Here is a 25,317-nt window from a genome sequence, read left to right as displayed (position 1 = left end):
ATACTGCTAAATCAGTAGCATACATAAGACATATAAATGTATATCTCAAGTGTGATCTCATGTATTGAAAATCACGTATCTCATGTATTGTGTTTAAGAAAGGAATTTTCAGAAGTTCACCTTCTAATACATTGCGAAATAATATTGGGGGTTGGGTGCGATAATAGTGCGTTGGAATCTGATGATACTGATTATGCAGGAGTCTCGGGGACCTTGATTGGAACACCTCCAAGTAATTTTAGCTGCCGGAAATGCGTCAAAGTATTTTTAAAAAAAATTTAAAGTTTTGTGAAATGTATTGAAATTTGTAAACAATCCACCATTATCTACTTTTCTATTGGTTATAAGAGATGTGTCATTCTCGTTTTCTGTTGGTTATAAGTGATGTGACATTCTCAGTAAATTAATCGGATCGATTATTTTCTCATTTGTTAATTTTATAGTTGAACATAGTTTAATCATTACTTGTCAAATGTACATACATTACATTAACTTCATGTTTCAATTAGTGTATGGTTCCGAAATTTTTTAAATTATTATTATTTTATTAATATTTGGTCGCCGAAGGCGACCAAGAAGCCGAGTTGCCGAGGGCTGAATAAACAATTATTATTTAGATAAATAGGTGAGATTTTTTAAATATTTTTTTTGTTTCCGGCGCGCAAAATTTGTGGGGGGTGATTACTACACCTCTCCCCCCCTCCTCACCACCCCCGCAAATTTGGGCGCATCGTTTTCGAATCGTTACCAATATTGGTATTAATAAATTTGTGTCAACGCTATTTATGTTAAAAGTTGTTAAAGCTGTAATACCAAAGGGTTTAAACCAACATGAGAAGCAATTAAGGTATGTTTGAACTGACGCACAAGTTCCAAACTAATCACTGCCACAGATGTCGAATAATTGGACGAAGAGATAGCTACCGTGACCATTTCGTTTTATTTTTGGGCCAAGGGGCTTACTTACATGTGTTAAGCTCGTCACTATTACATTAAGCAGTTATTTGAAAAATAATTTTAAACCAATTACAAAACTACTTTTTTTTATTACATAAATGTGGTATTTTTCATGTATAGTTTTTTAGTTATGGCAATAAAGTAAAAAGTGAATTTCCTTAAAATGATTTTCAAGTTCCGCGTTCTGATGTTATTTACGTTTCTAATTTAAACATTTGTAAGGCAAGTAGATCAAAGAATGCATATAATTAAATATTCTGGAAAATATAAGATATGAAATAAAAAACATAGATCTGCCAATATCCTATGAAAACGCCACGGAATGGTCTCTCCATTATACATCGAACACCTGTAGTATTCAATATACTATATACTAGTAGACTCGGCCAAGCGTTGCTGTGGCTAAGGTTTTTGTTATATTACATAGTAGTAAACTATTCAAGGGAAACGGTAGAAGAACTTATGTGAAACGTTGGTACTTTTAACACAGCGCCATCTGTTAGAATTGTATTAAATAAAAAACAAATATTTGCAATAAATTAAAATTGCGACTATAATTTGAGATTTAAACTACCCTACCTGTTAAGTTTTGGCCAAACTTCACAGTCAAACTTTTTTTTAGATAAAATAAGGGGTAATCGGGTCGGGTTTTTTTATGGCTCTGGCACGATTTGTGCATTAGCCAGCGTCAAGTATAGGATTTTTTTATAATTCGTGCTTGTCTTTAGAAATTCGACCGTGTCCTCCATGTACGGTTTAGGCACTCGCCCGGTACCGCCCAACCCTCCCAAGGCCGAGAACAAATTTAAATTAAATTAAAACTTGCCCTCGAACCGGGAATCGAACCCGGTACGCCTCACCTAGCTGCCACTTAATAAGACCGCTAGGCTATGAGGCCCCTAATGGTCGGCTTTAAAAGGTACTTTTTTATATCTACCGTAGCCCATAGACAACTATTAAATTGAGGAAAAAGTTCTCTCTTTTGAAAAACTCTAGGTTCACTGTGAGCCGATTCCACAGTTAGCTAGTTCAGGCGAAGGAAATGTCAGTAAAGAGAACTGTAAAAGATTTTAAGCAATAAAGGCGGATTTATTTTCCGTGCGATGAAGAAATCAACCGCGGATTAACCCAAATTCATCAGAAGTCTCTCCACTGTAAACATTTCAGCATTTAAGTTTATGTACCATAAGTTATTGTTGAGCTGAAATTTGAATTTTAGACAAATGTTGGTCTACCAAATTGAAATTGAAAATTTCGTCGGATTCAACTTGAGACTGGTTATTATGAGGTAACCACTAAGCCACGGAAGCGGTCATATTACTTATATATCTTATAATACTAACTACTTTCTATACAATGCAAAAGGTCGACAGTAAATAATTCCCTTCCGTTAAAATTCTAAGTAAAAAGAGAACTTTAAATTATGAAATTCAAATTATAATGGAAGAGTTGTTAGCGGTAAGGTCAAGTAGTGAATATTTTGAGCGAAATAATCGCGGGGATATAATCTACTTTTAGATAAATTTAAATAAAGCTTCTTTAACGGATATAGACGTGGATATATTTATTTATTTATTTATTTATGCTTTCTTACCTTATTAACAAACATACACATAACAAAAATACAAAAAAACATGTTACAAAAGTTATAAGTTATATTACATTATTTAGATAAATCAACTGCTAAGTGCCGTGATCAGCTAGTTGATTGTATATTTTAAAAAAATATGACACATGTTGTGTAAAATGAAATAAATATTACAGTAATAATAATAAAGTTTTAAAACTGTACGTAGTTCATCTGTAAATCCACAAGGAAATGTCAGTCAGTCCTCAAATTCTCAAAAACTATCTTTAATTTTTCCATCCACTTTTTATAAGGCTAGGCTTCGTGTCACTTTAACATGTTATTTTGCAATGTGCATACGTCTGGGATTTAGGCAATAATAAAAGAATTTCCCCAAATGGAACAATTCAAATAAACACATACACACTCTAGACAACTTATTGACACTCTTAACAAATTTAGACTGACGTTTGACATTGCTATCTGTCATCTGTGACAGCGCCCGCTGGTGCTTGGTTTTGGCGCCATTTAAACCTTTTATGGTAGGGGAGCCCAAGAGGGGATTTCGGGATTTACTAAAGCGCGGCAGATTAATATATAGGGGGATACCTTGTACCCGGTTAAGTACCTCCACAAAATATGAGGCTCATATATAAAGCCGCACGTGAAGGAGACAGGATCAGTTTAGTAAAAAAAAATTGACCATCAGAAATTCCCGAGCGCGTCAGATTAAGGTAGGGTGAGTTAATTACATCCTAAAAAGTGTATATTCCACTAATCTGACAATTTGAGAGTGACGGAAAAAAAGGGGAGGGCAACAAAGTTGTAAAAAAAAAACGTCATCTCGACATTCTCGAGCGTAGCTAATTTTTTTTTATTTTGAAGGAAATAATTCAAGAATAATGAAAAATATATAATCTGACGATTTCCGCAAGCCGAAATAACAAAAATTCGTCGATAAAGTTAAATGCGTGCAGCTGCGTGATGCCTACATTTCATTAAACCGATCGGAATCTACTAAACGGCGTTCTAAATATTTCCCTCAAAATTACATTTCCTGTGAATTTGAACCGATTCGGACCGATAGATTTTGAGAAATTTTGAAAAATCTTAAAAAAATAAGAAATATTTTTTTTTAAAGTGGTTTCTTTATCGATCAACTTCAAAAACTAATCCGCCTTTGAGCTTGAAAAACCACGTCGATCGCCACCAAGCTGGTCAAAAGCGGTTGATTCGTTCGAGAGATATCGTACACGAAAGAAACCCGAAAAAGTGTTTTTTCGGGATTACTCCGAAATTTGTGGTTCGATCAATTAAAATTGCAATTATTTATGAGGATGATAAAACTGCGTCGAATGCCGCCAACCGCGTGAAAATTGCTTGATCCATTCAAAAGTTATTGCGGTTTGAAAATTCCAAAAATAGTGTTCTATGAAACTTCTATCAGACTTTCGAGCTGGGAGAGCTCAAATGCATAGAAATGTTATTTCTTTGAACTCAGCGAGCTCAAAATATCAATTTTAAGCGCCCAGGAATGGAATTAGCGGGAAGTTGCAGGGATGGCCCTTTAGGTGAACCGTTTTTCTATTTTTTTTTTGGCAGATCAGGCGAATCCCTCTAGATAATCGTCAGATTATGAGACAGTACGTTTAGAACACAAAGATGAACCACATATATCTTAATCTGACGCGCTTGAGTATTTCAAAATTGCGATTTTTTTTTGCAAATTAAGAAAATGGCTGTGGGTTTGCGTCCCATCGAAATCGTCAGATTAGTGAATGAGAGCTTTTTTTTGGTGCACTTAACACTCCCTTAGAAAATCTGACGCGCTCGATAAAAAAAATTTTTTTTTAATTTTCAACCCTTAAATACAACCACCCGCATCATGCAAACGATCAGATTAACATACGTACATTATTAAAAATACGTAGGGCATAGATGCTATCAATATCTGACGCGCTCGAGGATGTCCATGCAACAGTTTTTTTTTACATATTTAACTATCTATAGCCGCTTCCCCCACCGATGAAAAGGAATTTATAATATAACATTTTTTTCTTCTTTTTATCTAAGCTTTGTATCCCAATAGGTCTCTACGACGCTCGAGTAAATCCCCATTTAGCATCGTGGGCTCCCCTACCATTAGTAAAATTATTTTCACCCGATCATTTTATTTTGGCTTAAAATGCCTACTAATATTAAATATGACTTCGTACAATAGCTTTAATGTGACGACCTCTATGACTATATTATTATGATAATGTTATAAAAACAGAATATCAGGTCATAATAGAATATACGTAAGTACTTATACTTACTTATAAAATCCTTGCTTCTCGGTTTTTAAACACTTGTTTTTATGGATAGACCATTTATACAGCACGGCTGTAGGCTATAAGGATCAGTGCATAAATGAAATATTATGTTGTAAATGATGATAAAATTTGTACCTTGCGTAAACAAAAAAATCACATATAACGGAATTATGATTTGAAGTTCTTTTTATAAATACGATATTAATAACTATCGAAACAAATACCTAATTCATTAAGAGTAGATACGTTATTTTATAAAAAATGGTCAAGAACCATGCTCGAGTTTATCGGTTGGACGCACATTTCATTAATTAAAGAAACAAAGTTTTATGAAAATATCTTTTAGAGTTATAAAGTAAATTCTAAGCAGCTATTACTTATTATAACGTCTTTGTTTCATGATCAACTATAACCAGTGAAAGGGAAAATTTAGGTTTCAAAATGTTCAAATCTCCAAATTGAAATATTTAATTAATGCTTTTTAGCGTTAGGTACCGAGAAAACAATATATGTAGTTAGATTAAAGCCCACACAGAGTCCTTACAAATTCAAACCTTAAGAATTATATTAAAACCAAATAAAGTATTAATAAGGCACAGGTTTTTGTTTAAATAAATAAGTGGGATGACAGATTATTATAATCCATTTGTATGAAAATGAAATATCCTTTGAAATATAATATTATGGAGTTATCCCACGCAAATTAAAGACACTCTTTTAAATTAATATCATTTCCCCTTTTGTCACAATGTTTTTAACGTTTAATTATATTTTGATAGTTTAGATCTGTTATTGGATATATTTCTTAGACCGTATTATATTTTAAGAACATTTTATTTTAAACTGTGAATGAAGTTGGCCTTGTTTAAGAATATTTTATTAGCAGCCCCAAGTCGACTATTTAGAAAATCAATCCATATAAAACACGCTTCATTCAATTTCAGAAACTGTTTAGGTAAACGGTCAAACAATTTGAAAAACTACTTAGGAACCCTCACAAATAAAGGGAATAAAAAAGTTTTTCTTTCACAGGTAACAGGAGGACAATGGAACCCACTTCGGATCGAAATCTGTTCATGACTTCGCCGTTCGTGCTAACAAAGGAGATTAATGTAACCTAACATGACAACATGACCATCGATATAGTTTTGAAGGAAAATTTCACTTTGGACTTTCGAGAGCTCTCTACATCAATGTATCTAACCGATACTTATGTAAACCACTCACTCGAAATAAATGAAACGACTAACGATTTAATTTATTCCAATCAGTTTAAAGATGACCCTTTTTTTGTATTTCTCGCCGTTCTCAAATGTATTATTATGCTTTTTATTATCATTGCTGCAATTTTCGGAAACCTTCTGGTTATTGTTTCTGTTATGAGGCATAGGAAGTTGCGAGTGATCACTAACTATTTCGTTGTTTCGCTGGCGTTGGCTGATATGCTTGTAGCAATATGGGCTATGTGCTTTAACTTCAGCGTAGAAATAACTAACGGGGAGTGGTTGTTTGGCTATTTCATGTGCGATGTATGGAATTCCTTGGATGTCTACTTTTCGTCTGCCTCCATTCTACACTTGTGCTGCATTAGTGTGGACAGATACTATGCGATAGTCCAGCCCTTGGACTATCCTTTAATAATGACGACGAGTCGACTTGGAACAATGCTAGCCGTGGTGTGGTGCAGCCCAGCGCTGGTCTCATTTCTCCCAATATTCATGGGCTGGTACTCTACAATGGACCACTTGGAGTTTCGGCGAAGGCACCCGAAGGTAATTAAACTTAAATAAGTTACTAATGTATTGGTTACTATTGAGCTATGCTCTATTACGTAGATTGAAAGTCACACACTAGGGTAATAGCAGCAGTAGCTGCTGGATGTATTAAAACTAATACGTAAATACAAAGAGCAGTGTTGGCTTAGTGGATTCAGCGTGCGACTCTCATCCCTGAGTACGAACCTACGAAGGTTTGATCCCGGCACCAATGGACGTTCTTTCTATGTGCGCATTTAACATTCGCTCGAACTTTGATGGAAAACATCGTGAGGAAACCGACATGTCTTAGACCCAAAAAAGTCGACGGCGTGTCTCAGGCACTGGAGGCTGATCACCTACTTGCCTATTAGATTTAAAAATGATCATGAAACAGATTCAGAAATCTGAGGCCCAGACCTAAAGAGGTTGTAGCGCCACTGATTTATTTTTATTTTACGTAAATACAAAACTTATAAATTTGCGGCTGTAATCAAAGCTGTCTTAGGCTGCCAAATTATTATTTTTTTAATTAACAGGTATGCAGCTTCACAGTCAACAAGGTGTATGCGGTGATATCGAGCAGCGTCAGTTTTTGGATTCCGGGAGTCATCATGATCTTTATGTACTATAGGATCTATGTGGAGGCTGATAGGCAGGAACGCATGTTATACAGGTAAGTTTTAACAACTATAATACTTGACTAGTGATTTTATTGCCCGAGTAGGTACTAACTCTTCTGTACCAAGTGAAGAACCAGCAAGCACACCACGTAATTTAAATAGCGATTTCAAAAATTGTCCCAATGGAGGCAGACTCAGAAGAGTTAACAATTGGCTGGGATAACCTCTCTAACAAGGCACTCTAATGACGTCATCTAACGACAAACCCAATGTTCTGTTGACATCCGTTAATTTGTAAACTTGGAATTACGTGAGTTACAGATCTGTCCACAAAAGTATTTCCAAGCCAATTCGACTAAGGGTCCTTCAAGAAAATAGCTTGCCAATTATTAATAGGCCGGCAACGCACTCGCGAGCCCTCTGGCATTGAGAGTATCCATGGGCGGCGTTATCACTTAACATCAGGTGAACCTCCTGCCCGTTTGCCCCCCGATCTATAAAAAAATTGAGCTTTTGAGCATTCAAGAGCACTAGACAAAATAAAATCGTTGCACGTGTGAAATTCCTATCAAGTCAATCGCTATATCATAATAAATAATAAATAAATATCGCACTAACTTCTTTCCACACCATTTTTTACATTAAACCAACAATTTTACAAAATTTAAAATAATCAGTAACAAAATTTTCAGTGTCATCTTGTAGTTAACTTTTTGAACAAAAGCTTCCTGGAACGAGCTTAGGTTTTTTAAACTAAGTTACTTTCCGTGCGAGGAAATCCTGCTTCAAAGTTAAAACACGTTGTTAAGTTAATTTCGCCGCTTTTACGAGAAAATCACATGAGTTGGTGCAAAACTGATTTTAGATTTTATAGAAGTTCATTCAGTTCAGTCTTTAATGCACTGCCAATGTAGACGTAATTAGAATATATCTGTTTCTGTTATTAAGTACGCGGGAAAGAGAGACGGCTACACTTTTAGGAACTACTTAAACCTATTGAATTACGTTAGGTCATGCGATTATATTCACCTAATGAAAGGGTTCACTATTAAAATATACGGCATTTTGCCGAGGTTAATATAGTTTCATGTTAATATCCAAAATGGCCGTAGGTGGTTCTTTTTTTAAAACATTTAGTTCTAAAGAACTTCAAATCTGTGACATTTACTCATACGATTATTACTTATTTATTTAAGGTTAAAGGCAATTCAAACATTTTTATTCTATCATTATTATTAGTGTTGAATACTTTCGCTATTATATGCCAACTTCAGCTATTGTAAAATCGAAGTATAAAGGTTTAAATTGGGTCGAGACTGGCTATTGTTTTTCGGTTTTGGAACTATCACATGCACGTCATGTGAAGCTTCGTGAGAATACGTAGACTATTTTCATGCAATATTATTTAAGTGCATTTAAATATAAATTCATATTTATGTAAAATACTTTCCTGGGAGCTTTCCTTAATTTCATTTTAAACATTTTCCGCGATGTTCTTTATGAAGTAGTTTAAAAAAGACCACTTACAATTTTGTTTTTAATATTTTTATAAGACTAAAATTACTTTCCTTTTGTAGCATTTGACTGTAAAAAGTAATACTTACCAAACCAACAAATGCAATCTGAGGCCAGTGCCCATTGGATTTTAAGAAAGATATAAAAAATATTTATTTGATGGGATGAAAATGGGCTCAACTCGGTTTTAATTTGTCACCAGCAACACTGTTTTACAGCGCCCACATGCAATCTTGGACAGCTTCACCCTATGTACAACACATACTTAACAAAAAAAAGGGTGCGTGTACGCGCGTAAGAAGTTATAGTTTTTGATGCTGCAAATAATTAGTTACAATTAGAAACAAGTTACAACAAGACTGGAAAAGGAGTCATTATAGTCAATAAAGTTCAGTTTACATTTGAAAAATTAAATAAACAAACATTTATTATTGTTCTCTTACATTAAGTGTAACATAAATTCTATTATTATTCGAATGTTGTTTTTAAATTATGTCCAATGCCGTAGCATCTTCCGTGGGCAACTTCATACTGATAATGTTGTGTAACGGTGCGCGCGCATCGTAAAATTCCACTCTCATCAATTTTTCATAACGCGCCTAAAGAAGTATAACTTCAATAAAAAAAACTCATTAAAATAATAATAATGCTATAACAATTAAATTTAATTATTAACAGAACATAAATCACCATGCTAAAAATCATTCAAAAATCAACTTATTATTATTAATCTCACAATATATATTTCTTACCACAAATAAAATTTCAAAATCAACCAGTTGCCCTCTGTATCTGATAACCATTTTCTTTGTATTGATAGCTAGAATTTCCTCAGGTACGTTACATTATAACTGAGACTCACGTTTAGAGTCCTGCCAATTTGCGTCAATCCGTCCAATATTCGCATTCAAATGTTCCCAATTACCATGTTTTCGAGTCACGTAGGGACGGACTTATCCACTGTCAAATTATGCGTCTCACGGGTATCATTTGGGACGGATTTTAATTAACTCTTTTCAGGATTAAAAATACAACGTTTCTTACTTATAATATTAATCCAGTAGCGCTACAACAGTTTATGGCATCAGTTCGCCTCAGGCCGCATCTGTTCCTTTAATTATTTTTCTTTTATAGACAAGTTGGTAATTAGTTAACTCATTATATATGATTAAAATAAGTAGATCTCACCTTTTAATAATCCCGCGGTCCTAAAGTCCTCGTTAAACGAAAATTAATCAATAAAGCTTTTTATAAGTTTGAGGAATACTTAAATGATCCTAATCCTTGGGATTGATTTGCTCCAGTTCAAACAATTTGTATGACAATACTTGGTGATTAAAAAGAGTAGCGGAAAGTTTCTTGCCAGTTCTTTTTACCCGCTCTACGCCCTTGACTTGCGAACTGGTAATAAATGTAAATTTACAACTAATTTAACTTCTTTCTGACAATTCATAAGTGTACTTGTTTACCTACATGAATAAAGATATTTTGAGTTTGAAACCCCTACAGTCCTCAGATTGCATCCGATTCTTTGATATAGAGAAGGTCATTGACCTCACACGTCGTTCATTTGTGTCTATGTTATTTTCCTCTCAATATTTCGCCGAACGAGCATATGTTAAGGTGGGAACTGACCAACGTTACGATGTGTAATGTAACATGTAATGTAATGTTTGTTGCGACATTGCGCAATGTTTATATCAGGCGCATTTTTTCATTATAATAATTGTAAGGTGGGGCGACGTGCGCCATCACTTCTCTTTGTACTCGACTAGCGAAAGGTCATATTAAACAAGTTTGTACAAGAAGTCTTAAAGAGTTTCATTTACCGGCCCAGTCATTCCCTAAAGAATGAACATGGTGGCCCATGAGGGGATCAAAGAAGAAATAGAAGATTAATCAAGAATATTAATCAAGAAATAATCAATCGAGCAGTAGTACAGCTAAAGTGCCACATCGAGAGATTTAACCAAAAGTTAAGTGTTCCTTGTCCTTTTCTTTTTGTGTTCCAAACTGTGTCCTTAATTCAATTAATTGTGCAAATAAGTATTTTATTGATAAGCTTTTTTAAAGTAGTGAGATTAAGTAATTGGTTAAAAAATTTAATTTTTCATAGCACGAGGTACCTACATCTACGACCTACATTAAGGAAAAAATTGGTGTAATTTTTATTGTTGTTTCATCTTTTGATTTCGTTATATAACATTTAATTAGATACCAAAGACACGGAGATATACAATATTATTTTCGCATATATTATATATATATGTATATTATATCATATATTTATATATTTATATTTTGTTTTAGTATTTCGTCTTAGACTTTGTTAACACTAATTAGGTATCTAATTACTCTCTAGCTAGATCCGTGTTTAGGTATTTAGATTCAAGCGCATTTGCCGATTTTTTCAGATTTTTTTTGTCGCGTCGACGCGGTAGTTGCGTTGCACCGGCCGGGAGCCGTGAGTAAGCAACTAAAGCATTGCGTGACAGGTACCACCGAATGAGGAGAGTGAGCCAATTTTGTTTAATTTAAATATTTTAAGTGTTTGTTATTATTTTGATTCTAGTTTATCATGTCTATAGAAGCAAAGTTAAGATTAAAAGAATTAATTATAAAAAGGTCGTCTGCTAAGGGACAGATAACAAAATTTAAAAATTATTTAACTGGTATTAATGATAAGCTGGAATTAAATAATATAGAGTTTACCGAGTTAAAATTAAAATTAGCTAAATTTGAAGCTTTGTCGGTTAGGGTTGACGATTTGCAAGGTGAAATAGAAGTTTTAAGTCCTGAAAACATTTCAACCGAAATTGATGAGCGTGATAATATCGAACAGGATATTATAATAAGCATTGCAACCGCCAAAACTTTAGTTGAAAGGTTTTCAAAGGTATTTGAGTGTGAACATAAGCGAAATTCAATGCACAACGTTTCATGTTGCGTTGATGAATCTAATTCTTGTACTGACCTGGGATTAAAATTGCCACAGATACAAATTAATAAATTTGACGGTGCATATTTCCGTTGGCTAGAATTTAAAGACACATTTGAGAATTTAATTCACAATAATGACCGTATACCACCAATTAATAAATTTCATTACTTAATTTCTTATTTACAAGGTGACGCGGCTAGGGTTATTTCTAACTTCGAGGTGTCTGCTAACAATTATGTCAGCGCATGGGATTTATTGTGTAGCCGCTATAATAATAAACGTATTCTTATTAATCATCACTTAAATTCAATATTTAATATTAAGCAGCTTCCTCGAGAATCAGAGCGTGCTTTGCGATTTCTGGTAGATCAAGTAACAAAGGATTTGCGTGCCTTGGCAAGTTTAGGGCAACCAACGCATACATGGGATACATTAATAGTGTTTATGTTATCTTCAAAATTGGATAACAACACTTTATTGAAATGGGAAGAGGTTCGCAGTAGCTTAGATGGTGATGTACCCAATCTGGATCAATTTTATAAATTTTTAATAGATCGAGCCGATATATTAGAATCTTTAAATCGAAATAACAAGTCAGATATCAATGTTGCTAAACCTTATGTTCAAGTGCGTTCTAACTATAATAATAATTATAACACTAGTAATCAATTTCTAAAACAAGGACAGGGACAAGGAAATCAAATAAAAACATTTTTTAGTTAGGGGGCGTCCATAAATTACGTGAGGTTTTTAAGGGGGGGAGGGGGTCGAGTCAAATCTCATTTAATCTTACGTTAGAGGGAGGGTGGGTCTCGGCAAAGATCACGCAATTTTTTTCTGATTGAAATAAAAAACGGTTGACCCTAAAGGCCATCTCTGCAACTTCCCGTTAACTCCATACCTAAACGCTCAACATTTCACTTATTTTGTTATTAAGCTATTCGAGCTCAAAAGTACGAATTCTGTGTTATATAATTAAACCCTCAGCAATATTGATTACTAGTCTTAACTAGTCGCAAATAAAAGCACGAAGCAATTTTTTTTTACGTAAGAAACCCACATTTTGTAAATCTCACGTCAGATTGGGGGAGGGGGAGGGGGTTGAATAAAATCTCACGACATCTCACCAGGGGGGGAGGGAGGTACAGAAAATTAAAAAAAAACACCTCACGTAATTTATGGACGCCCCCTTATAAAAATAATAAAAATAAACAATTAAATGCAAAATTTTTATGTATAATTTGTGATAAGAATCATAAAATATATGATTGTCCTATTTTCAAGGACAAAGGTTTAGATGAGCGAATGCAAGACGTAGTGAAATATAAACTATGTCAGATTTGTCTAAGGCAAGGTCATTCCGTAAATGATTGTCGTATGGGACCTTGTCGCGTGGCTGGATGTACGGAAAAGCACAACAGTATGCTGCATTGCTCATCCAACCCATCTACATCAAGTTCTCCTTCTAGAGACAGCGATCAAACAAATATTTTTGTAAATTATGCTAACGAAGACACATGTCACGTACTGTTGTCTACTGCTTTTATTGAGGTGTCGGATCCACTTGGTCAGCAAAAGATCAAGGTTCGCGCGCTTCTAGATTGTGGAAGTCAAGCTTCTTTTATAACGAAATCTTTGCAGAACAGATTGTCATTAAAGCCTAATCAAGTTGACACTCTAAAGGTCATCGGCATTGGCAACTGTTCAAGTAGTGTAACTGAAACTTGTAACATTCAAATAAATTCATTAAACAGCAATTACAGTTCAATGTTGTCTTGCTATGTTTTAAAAGAATTAACAGGGCAATTACCTAAAGGCCCAGTAGAAATAACATTTAAGTTGCCTAGGAACATGCAGTTGGCTGATCCAAGGTTCGACCAACCTGCTCCAGTAGACGTCTTGATAGGTGCAGACTTATTCTGGGATATAATAAGCGATGGGCAATATTCGCTAGGCAACTATGGTCCACAGTTAAGAAATTCCCATTTAGGTTGGTTAATATGTGGTCCTATTTATTCAGCAAGGTCTAGCAGAGCCATACAGTGCAATCAATGCTTAGTACTATCTCAAAATAATAAAGTAGATGATTTGTTGACTGGAGCTGATGATCCAGAAACATTGATTTATATACAAAAGGCTGTTTCATGTGCTTTAAAGTCAGGATGTTTTAATTTACGAAAATATAAAACTAATTTTCCGTCAATTTTTACAAAGTTTGAAATAAACAAACAAGATAATTTAATATTGAGTGAATCCTCCAGTACTTTGGGTTTAGGTTGGACTCCTTCTACTGACACTTTTCATATACCAGTAAAAGAAAGTATATATATAACTGGACCACCAATCACAAAACGATTTATTATTACAAATGCTTTTAAAATATTTGACCCGTTAGGAGTATTAAGTCCAGTTACTATTATTCCTAAGATAATGTTGCAACGTCTATGGCAACAAAAGATTGGCTGGAATGAGCCTGTTAGTCAGAAGATAAAAGATGAATGGATAAATTTTGTAGATAATTTAAAGTATTTAAAACAATTGCATATTCCGAGATTAGTATTGGGGAATTCACCTCAGTGCATAGAATTACATTCTTTTAGTGACGCATCGCAAATTGCTTTTGGTGCAAGTATTTATGTGAGAACAATTAGCAGCAACAATCTTGTCACTGTTCGATTATTATGCAGTAAATCAAAGGTAGCTCCTCTAAAGCCTACTACTATCCCAAGGCTAGAATTATGTGCGGCGCTACTTGCCGGAAAACTCACAAAATCGGTGTTAGAGTCAATTAGGTTTACACCTACGCGGATAGTACATTGGTGCGATTCCAGTGTTGTGTTATGCTGGATAAAAGGGGATATAGGTAGATTGAAAACATTTGTAGCCAACCGCATTAGTGAAATAAAAGAAATAACTTCTTCTTCAGCATGGCGATACGTGCCATCGGAATTTAATCCTGCTGATCTTATATCAAGGGGAATTCAAGCTAAGAATATTTTGAATATGAACTTGTGGTGGTTCGGCCCTAGTTTTTTGCATGAAGACGAGGCTAAATGGCCTGTTTTAAAATCTTTTGATTTAAATAGTTTACCTGAAATTAAGGTTAATTCGGCTGTAATAAATGAATCTTTTATTGATTTTAATAGGTACTCCTCACTGACTCGATTACAAAGAACAGTTTCATATGTGCTTCGATTCATATTTAATATAAAAAATAAAACTAATAAACGCCTAGGTGCGCTATCAACTAGCGAATTGAGTAACGCCATGAACAAGTTATATGAGTGGGCCCAAAGGCAATCATTTCCAATTGAATATGATTTATTAATCAAGGGTAAACAGTTGAATAGCAAAAGCAAAATTTTATCTTTATCTCCATTTCTTGATGAAAATATAATACGAGTTGGCGGGCGTTTGGATGCATCAAATTATTACTCTTATGAAAGAAAGCATCCAATCATATTACATAGTAACAACCGCCTTACTCAATTATATTTTGAGCGAGAGCATTTAAAGCATATGCATGCTGGTCCTTTATTGCTACTTGCAGCTGTGAGAGAGGTTGTCTGGCCAGTTAACGGGCGTCGTCTTGCTCAACGGGTAGTTAATAGATGCGTTATTTGCAGGCGTATGCGTGGGCAAACTCTTCAACCTAAAATGGGAAATCTTCCAGAACAGCGGATTGCCCCAGATTACCCTTTTTTAGCTGTAGGAGTTGACTACGCAGGTCCATTTCTTATCTTGAATCGCAAAGGACGAGGAAGCCGCTTAATTAAATGTTATTTGTGTATATTTGTTTGCTTGCGTTTCAAATGTATACATTTAGAAGCTGTTAGTGACTTAACTAAAGAAGCATATATAATGGCACTTCGTCGTTTTATTGCTCGTCAAGGAAGACCAACGGAAATATTTTCTGATAACGGTACCAATTTTGTAGCTGCAGCGCGAGAATTAGGTTCATTTATCAAACAAAATAAAGATTCTCTATTTGACTTTGCAAGTCAACAATCAATTAAATTTAATTTCATTCCGGCATATACTCCTCATTTCGGTGGTATTTGGGAAAGTGGGGTAAAATCTGCTAAGCACCATATACGGCGTGTTATGGGAAACTGTCATCTTACTTTTGAGGAAATATCAACTTTATTTGCACAAGTAGAAGCAATCCTAAACAGCCGTCCCTTGTGTCCCTTGTCATCTTCTCCCGATGACCTTCTTACCCTTTCCCCAGGACACTTTCTTATTGGTCGACCATTAACTTCGCTGCCTTCTAAAGGTCTTGATGAATTCAAATTTAGTCACTTACAAAGGTACCAGAGAATTGAGCAATTAAGACAGCACTTTTGGAGACGATGGCAAAAGGAGTATGTGGTGGAATTGCAACAGCGCACTAAATGGAGAGAGAACTCTGCCAATCTTAATATTGGGGACCTAGTGCTGATAGCCGAGGACAATACTGCCCCTCTCTGCTGGAAGTTGGGTCGAGTGCAGCGGCTGATAAATGGCTTAGATGGAGTGGCCAGAGTGGCAGAAATTAAAACCAGCAGCGGCTGCATTACACGTTCGTTGGTCCGGCTGTGCAAGTTGCCGGTACAAGAAGATTAAATGAAGAATGTTGAAAGAGTTTCAACGGCCGGGAGTATGTTGCGACATTGCGCAATGTTTATATCAGGCGCATTTTTTCATTATAATAATTGTAAGGTGGGGCGACGTGCGCCATCACTTCTCTTTGTACTCGACTAGCGAAAGGTCATATTAAACAAGTTTGTACAAGAAGTCTTAAAGAGTTTCATTTACCGGCCCAGTCATTCCCTAAAGAATGAACACAGCGAGCATTCGTGCAGTCAGTACGTCGTGTTACGGGGAAAAACAACGTAACACGACGTACTGACTGCACGAATGCTCGCTGTACAACATTACATTACATGTTACATTACACCTCGTAACATTGGTCAGTTCCCACCTTTAATTGTCAATAAATAAATCTAATTTTAAGTTCTTAATTTCACGCTAAAGCATTAGGTCACCGCTCCACAGACCAATATAGTAGATTTATTCATAATATATTTACTTTAAAGTAAATGTAACATTAAGTTTCCAAATGTAGCTGTGGTTGATTTCGCACTTCTGGCACTTATTTACAGTATTCATATATTTTCCCACATTCGGGTTCCCAGAGAGATCGCTTCTTTCCTTTAAGATACTATATTATATTTTGTTAGTAAGTTAAGGAATTTGTAGTATAATAAATGTGTTAATAAAAAAATGTAGTTTAATGGTAATCTTATAATTAAAAGACAAACTTTCAGGCAAGTGCATAAATGCATGTAGTGGTAGGATATTCGTAATATACCATACAACTCATTATTTACTGTGATTACCGTTGTAGTAACCCATTATGCGGGTTCTAGGTAATTCTTGACACGAATTCGCTGTGTCACGGAATAGCGAATTATGCATGAAAATAAATCAATGTTAATTTATTGGTATTAAGTACTTAACTAACGAATTACTAAATGTGAGATGACATCGTTTGTGATACTCGATTACAATAAAATATAATACGATTAAAATAAATAGTATCTGAGGGAGAGAACTCCTAATAGTTTGAATTGTTACTAAATTAAGTGGATTTACACCTAACTTACACATCCACACAAAAAAAACTATTCAACTACAACAATATATACTAAGTAATATACTAATACTCGTTGATATATACTTACGTTTTATGGCTAGTTAAATGTAATGCAATTTCCGAAAAGTAATACCATCATAAGATAATCTTGATTATTTTATATAATGGAGCTGGAATCAACTGTAACTAGCATGATCCCTATAAATCTAAATATTAAGATCTGATTATACTCAAACTCAAAATATCTTTATTTATATACAAGTACACTTATGAATCGTCAAAAAGAAGTTAAATTAACTGCCATTGCGTCCTCTCGTCTCCTTTTCCCTTCCTTTTGTTACCTTACTATAAAATCTGATTTACACCCCCAAACCTCCTCGGTTTAGACATAAATTTTACAAGTTGTGACCACTTTAAGATCCCTTGTAATATTTATGGCCTCATAGAAATTTTATATGATACACATAGATAGTTATCAAAGTTTATCTGCAAAGAAGTATGTGGAGGATGTACAAGGCAACTGTGGATGGTGAGGTCTGGTCGGTAATTGTCGAACATACTTAGACCGAATCCAAGACGTACTAGAGAACTGGTAGAGAAAGTACCTGTCGAGCATGCATGGTGAGTCTCATGAAAGTGGATGAAGCGAGAAAGGTATATTAGGACCGTAGTAAGTCCGTAGGAGATCCGTGGTCTCTGCCTTCTCCTTCAGGAAAAATGCGTGAATATAAAAACTAAAAATATAAAGCAATAAGCATATATATTAACGTTTTTTATGAATTGTTTTTAACAAACAAAAAATATATATATGTGACTGATATAAACTATACAATGATTTAATTTCTATATAATTTTACATAATAAATAAAAAACAGAACAATAACTAACCTTAAAATATAATAACTAAAAATATTATTAACAGGAGTTCCTTTAGGCAAGGTTCCGAAGATACTGGCAGCATTCCCTCTTTAAATAGCTAGACTAAATCTTTGTCTGAGGTAGCTGCCAGCTCTTCGATCTCCTGTGATGTCGGCTAACCTTTTTGCTATTTCCTAGGACCCCATGGACCAAGGGTCTCAACACCGAATGGGACAAAATCATATTCGGAGCCTAGACCTCTGGATTAATGTGTAATTAATTAATTTAGAATTACAATATATAAAGTTTTATATCCCATTTAATTCTATTTGAATGTTGGTAAGAAATTTTGAGACGAAAATATCCCGAGGAAACGATTCGTTATTAATTATAAGTCGTAAATCCATTGGTCGTTTGATATTTCAAACGACAAGATATACACAAATTATTTCAGCCCGAATATTAATGAGAATTCAAATTGTTACAATTTTCGTCGACTGCTGACGGTTTGTTTGTTAATTTCTTTGAATATAAAATACCTGTCCACAAATAATTATTTCCATTGACCGTTTTATATTACCTTTTAAACTATAAAATGAAAAGGGTTGCTTTATATTTGTTAATTAATTTGCTTACTAAACGATTCGGAAATATTATTTCAATTAATGTAGCCAGGCGCTCTTGAATTTTATTTGTTTTAAAATATTAAACATTCTAGCTTCTTGATTGGTCTATTCATCGTTGTAAAAGTGCACTTCTAGGTAATTACAGTGTTACGACGGCACTCAAACTACGGATGCCGGCAGACGTGCAGAGACTATACGATATGTATATAATAATGTAATACAAAATACAACACGACAAGTTTCTTGGTAGATCTCCTTAGTCAAATGGAGTTTGAGTTTCGCTAAGGCTTAATCTGTAATATTTTTAGGAGCAAAGTGGCAGCTCTGCTCTTGGACAAGCACTTGCAGATCAATGGTATCTCCGTGGGTGATGTGATGCGTGAACGTCAGAGCATTCAGATGCAACCAATGGCCAGCAGTAAAATGAAAAGAGAGCGGAAAGCAGCACGAACATTGGGGATCATAATGTCTGCATTCCTTGCTTGCTGGCTTCCATTCTTTTTGTGGTGAGTCTTCAAAATTAGTTTTTTATTAGGAACAATAAAAAACTAAAATAAATTATTACATATAAATAACAGCATAATGTGATAAATTATAATTTAGAGAATTTTGACTAAATTCGGTTAAATATTAACATAAAGTAATAAGTTCGACTATCAGTATTTTGTATGAAATATTACCCTCTCTATTTGCAAAGGTATTAAAACTATGCCATAAAATAACTGAAAATATAACATAAAATTGGCCCCAATAAATTTTTGAAGTACAGAGATAAGATCAATTCAAGTTCATGGCCGCAACTTGACACAGTTGCAATGTTTGATGTATCTATAAATCTACACGTATTCCACTACCCTATTGCACTTCAGCTATGTCCAATCTCGATATGATAATAGCACTTTAGTTATACAAGCTCTATTTTTAACTTAAACTTTACACATTTGTCTACATATTTCTAATATTCAAGAAAAGTACGTATGGGCTGTTTAATGACGACGTACACGCGTAATTAACTTCAAAACTATGAAAATCGCGGGTATCTATTAAGAATAATGCCATCAAAAACATAACTTGCAAAAAATCCAAGTCTCGCAACCCAGTTCTTCTGCAGTAAAACGTTGTGTAATCCATGTAAACTTGGTATTACACGGAACACACAACTTTTTACGGTTAATTAATTCAGTTCCTAAGGGACAGACCATCTGTATTACGTTATTACGTAATTAGCTAACCTAACAAAATCTATATAGTGAATATAAAAAATCATAATATATAAATAGATTATGACGTAAGCATATTAAAAATCAATATATTAAGTCAATATATTTATTTATGTTTTAAATATTGGCAGTTTTTTGTCATCTTATTGCCGTATTTTTATAAGTCAATAAATACTTATAACACAGTCATTTTATAGCAAAAGAGTTTTTGTAATAAAAATTTCTTTTGAATGACTACATTTATGCTAATTATGATGCGATTTCATTTATATTCTTGACAAGAGGTACGAAAGTTGTATTGGGGAATTACTTTAAATAAAAATATAATCTGAGCGTGTATAGTTTTGCCTCTAAGCGTTCAAATGCGTGAGGAAACCCCTTTGTGTAGCATAATTTATCTATATATTACTTCCTCATTGGGCGCTTATTTATTATATACAGTATTTTTTTTTGAGAAAAAATTCAATCTAACCATTTAAAGACGCTCCTGGAGATGCTCCTGTGATACTCCAGTAATCTCTTCCAAACATGGGCAGTCTCAATAGACATTATCCAATTACAAAAATAATATTACAAAATATGTTGTTTATTCTCCTGTCATAATTAAGAATTTTTTTTTCTTCCATACACTTGCAGGTACATCATAACTGCGCTATGTGGCGAGGCATGTCCGTCACCGCCACCAGTTGTAGCTGCGGTCTTCTGGGTGGGGTACTTCAACTCAGCCCTTAACCCTCTCATATATGCCTATTTTAACCGGGACTTCCGAGCGGCCTTTAGGAAGACCTTGGGCTCATGTTGCAGGTACATAATGCTATATTAAGCTTTACAGTATCATGGTCTAAGATCCCGATATACAACGACCTTCACCGAGATGCTTATTTAATGAAACGTATTTTATATTTAATTTAATATGTCAATAAATATAATCCATATGGGTTGCCTAGCAAATTTCAGTCCAGAATATTTTAATTAATATTTTTAAAAAAAATATATTTTTATAATTTGCATGTAGTAAATTTTTTAATTTTTTTTCAATAAATATTTTTAACCAGGATAGTATGTATTATATATGTATCAAATGATATTACATGATGCCTAAGTGACGTCATATTATAGGATTTTATGAGTAACTAAAATGCGGTTATTAAACCACTTAAACCATTCAATTTGAGGTTTTTAGTATTAACGGGCTTTGAATGAAAACTATTAATACGTTCTTTATACAACGATGAACTAATATAACCTATAGCAATCAACGTTCCAATCAAAATTTGAGGGACCTGATCAAAGGTTAAAGAACACGAAAAAGATATAATTTTACACTTGCAAAATCTTTTGTATATAATGCATGTGTTTTGCGAAAAATCTTTTAGAAAGTAATACAAAAAATGAATTTTACAAATTTCTATAACAAACCCTTAAAGAAATCGTCGATCATACTAGGGTGGTTAAAAAATAGTGATTAATTTTTTTATATCTTTGCATGGTATTAATAAACAGTCGTTCCATCTACGCTAGGATATTTACGATTACAAAGGGCAAAATATAGTTTTGAAATAAAGTTCATTTCCAGATCATTATGCGGTAACATTGGACGTCGTTACTGCGCTCAAATGCATCGGCGTGACCATCATCACTCAAACACGTCAGATATGCACATGAATAATTGTGTCAAGTCCACTTCTGCGGATATTCTGAAGCAACCCACCTGCTCTCGCATAGAAGAGCCAACAGCCTAAAATAAATAATCTAAGCCAAAGTACATTTATATAGAGTATAATTTTTCTGAAGTATTCATCACTTACAAATATCAAAGGGAATTCATATTTGAACAGAATGAAGACATTTCTATAGAAAAATCGAATAAAAACCGTAAATATGTAAAGGTGTATGGTACATTATAATTAAAAAATACAAAAAATGTTACACACAATAATAAAAACACCTATTAAAAACGATATACTGCGAATGAGAAACTTAATTCAAAATATTAAATCCATGTTTCAGTTATAATCAAAATAAATATATTCGAAAAATTCGGAAAGACGGATGGAAATCGGCCATGCGGCTAGCGTATTAAGCGACCAAAGAAACGGATGTGTCAAATTATTTATATAATTGTATTATGTAAATATTAACTAGTATATATTCTTTACTAGTCCTCAAACACTGAATGGAATTCGCTAATGTAGTATGTGTACTTGTAATGTCACTGCTACAGGGATTCGCGTTTACAAAGCAAGTTTTATGTTAAATTTAATTTTAGTTTTATGTTAACAGATTCTCTTAAAAATCTGTTTGCTGCAAGTGTGAGATACTCTGACATCGCTGACGTCTGCACCATGTTATTTTGTTTATTTTTGAAGTGAAACTTCTTTATCGGGGTTGGAAAAAAATTTAGTGTAACATTTTTTCGTTACGCGTCACGTTTTTCGGTTACGCGCCATGTTCCTTTTTGAAGTCAAACTTCTTTATCGGCGTTGGAAAAAAATTTACCGTCACATTATTTATTATTCGCAACTTAATATTTTAATGACAATTAAATTCATTAAATTCCTAACATATCTTCCTTTTTCCATCCCTCTAAGTATCGGAAATCTAAACTTTTAGATTTGTATAAATACGAACAACACTTCAAGATTAGTTTGCCACTGAAGTTTCACTTCTGACATGTGTACTTTGTACACACACACTTTTTTTAGTGTTCTGTGTCTTACGCGTGAAATTAATAAATCCATCTAAACTATGACTTACAAAACTTCTTAATTACTTATAATAAATAAGCTATTAGTGTGTTTCATATAGGGATTATGCATTGTAAAAGATCATTAGTTAGTAGATTTAAGGAAGTGTTAATATTAGTTATTAGTTAAGTCAATTAAGAAAATATTTATTTTCGCTAAAGCGTACTTTCATATGTATTTGAATTTTTATTTGCCACACTTTTTATTGTTACATCCCTGATAGAAAGTGAAATTATGAAAACAACTCTTAGCATATAAGCTCTTTTTTTAAATGTATTTAAAAGTTTCTTCTTATGCGAAAATATGTGTTACCTGTCATATCGAATATCTTTACACATCTAAAGGTGGGAACTGACCAACGTTACGAGGTGTAATGTAACATGTAATGTAATGTTACACAGCGAGCATTCGTGCAGTCAGTACGTCGAGTTACGGGGAAACCAGCGTGCAACGAGCGGCTCGTTGCTCGCTTTGAGTGCTCCACCCGGCTGTCGGTTTCTTGGCGAATCCTTTGACTGTTAAGGTGGGAACTGACCAAAGTTACGAGGTGTAATGTAGCATTCGCATCGAGCGTGTTACGCATCGAGCATGTTACGCTGTGTTCTAAAATCGGCGTAACATGCTCGTCAAAACTCTGTGCTCCACTTTCGCCGCCAGTGTCCACGAGATTTGATAGTGATAATGTTGATGTCTTTCATTCTATTTAATTATTGTTTCATCGAAATTAAGAAGAAGAGAAAATGTTATTGGACATAAAACTTATTTAAAAACACAGGCGTATGAGGTGGTTTGTTATTGATTGCAATATTAAAAACCAAATGATTACTGGACAGTATAAAAACTTTGTACGCAGGTCTCGATTTTGAAGAACTGTTGAATTTAATTGGACCAAAAGTACTTAAAAAAGACACAATTTATAGAAAATCATAATCATGATCACTCGCGACGTGCGACGCGTAATTACTGAACCGCGTAACAGTCAAAGGATTCGCCAAAAAACCGACAGCCGGGTGGAGCACTCAAAGCGAGCAACGAGCGGTTCGTTGCTCGCTGGTTTCCCCGTAACACGACGTACTGACTGCACGAATGCTCGCTGTGTGACATTACATTACATGTTACATTACACCTCGTAACGTTGGTCAGTTCCCACCTTTACGCGGTTCAGTAATTACGCGTCGCACGTCGCGAGTGATCATGATTATGATTTTCTATAAATTGTGTCTTTTTTAAGGACTTTTGGTCCAATTAAATTCAACAGTTCTTCAAAATCGAGACCTGCGTACAAAGTTTTTATGCTGTCCAGTAATCATTTGGTTTTTAAGATTGCAATTAATAACAAACAACCTCATACGCCTGTGTTTTTAAATAAGTTTTATGTCCAGTAACATTTTTTCTTCTTCTTAATTTGGATGAAACAATAATTAAATAGAATGAAAGATATCAACATTATCACTATCACATCTCGTGAACACTGGCGGCAAAAGTGGAGCACAGAGTTTTGACGAGCATGTTACGCCGATTTTAGAACACAGCGTAACATGCTCGATGCGTAACACGCTCGATGCGTAACACGCTCGATGCGAATGCTACATTACACCTCGTAACTTTGGTCAGTTCCCACCTTAATGGCAGTACCGAAACACCAAATTCGAATTTGCGAATGGGGCACACATTTTGGACAACCCTACCACTAAGAAACCAGTGAAGTGCAAAAATAGCAAACAAAAATAACTTAAATTTGTAAAAGGCCTCTCTTTTTTGTTTGTATAAATTTACTTTATTTTCTTGGTATTTTAAGCATGAGGTATACAATAAAGTGTAAATAAATAAAATATAATGATTGAAATTTGTATCAAAGTCGGCTTAGATACGGACAAATACAAACAATGTGGATTCAGAATTACGTGTTACCCTAAAGTTGACAAAAAGTTTGTTTGAAGGTCTGAATAAATATCGTTATCAAACGGCAAAAACTCAAGCTTGAGGCATTCATTACCGCTTTTGTAGCCCCAACATTTTTTTGGAAATATTAATGTAACAAACAGAAAAGTGATCTTTTATACTATTATTTATTTAATAAATGTCCATTTTCAGTCAAAAGAAAACTTTTAAAAATCGCAATATATTTTGTCTCGAATGCACAGTGTGCGGTCTATGAAATGAGAATTACGAAACCTTAAAAGATACCTTTTTAATACAGGTTCGCCGGAATTAAATTACTAAAACTCTGCTCTTTTGTTTTCAATGGTGAATGCGGAGGTTCATTCTGTAAAGAAGAGGAATCAAAAAGGCATATTATGACTAAAGTATCTTTTTATTATTAGGAATAAATTAGAAGAAAATAGTTCAGTATTACGGTCAAGGGCCGAAATCGTTTCATCCACGTGACGAGTCTTCTATTTGTCCGAATTATTGTAAAAATGTATTTAACAGAAAAACTAACATGGTACATATTTAAAAACTCTTTTATTTTTACATATTTCACCGATAAATGATATTTTGGTACATCGAAACAACACAGCACTTTTTTCAATTACACCGTCTTAACTTAGACAT

General features: G+C 34.1%; 2 protein-coding genes across 2 annotated transcripts in view; both read left to right on the top strand.

Moving 5' to 3' along the window:
* The window catches only part of LOC125054588 (octopamine receptor beta-1R-like), a 60,408-nt gene extending 38,590 nt beyond the window's left edge, over nucleotides 1-21,818 (top strand). Inside the window, exons 2-6 of the mRNA XM_047656567.1 lie at nucleotides 5,872-6,611; nucleotides 7,133-7,269; nucleotides 19,103-19,300; nucleotides 20,651-20,818; nucleotides 21,591-21,818. Of these exons, the coding sequence (XP_047512523.1) occupies nucleotides 5,970-6,611; nucleotides 7,133-7,269; nucleotides 19,103-19,300; nucleotides 20,651-20,818; nucleotides 21,591-21,756 (1,311 nt within the window). The 5' untranslated portion in view covers nucleotides 5,872-5,969 and the 3' untranslated portion in view covers nucleotides 21,757-21,818. The remainder of the gene's footprint in view (nucleotides 1-5,871; nucleotides 6,612-7,132; nucleotides 7,270-19,102; nucleotides 19,301-20,650; nucleotides 20,819-21,590) is intronic.
* Nucleotides 14,085-16,435, top strand: LOC125054587. The gene has a single exon (XM_047656566.1). The coding sequence runs from the start codon at nucleotides 14,103-14,105 to the stop codon at nucleotides 16,275-16,277; it is 2,175 nt and encodes a 724-aa protein (XP_047512522.1). The 5' UTR covers nucleotides 14,085-14,102; the 3' UTR covers nucleotides 16,278-16,435.
* Nucleotides 21,819-25,317: the final 3,499 nt, after the last annotated feature.

The sequence above is a fragment of the Pieris napi genome, chromosome 12, assembly GCF_905475465.1.
Source record: "Pieris napi chromosome 12, ilPieNapi1.2, whole genome shotgun sequence".
Classification (NCBI taxonomy): Eukaryota; Metazoa; Arthropoda; class Insecta; order Lepidoptera; family Pieridae; genus Pieris; species Pieris napi.
This window is presented reverse-complemented; position numbering and strand designations above follow the sequence as displayed.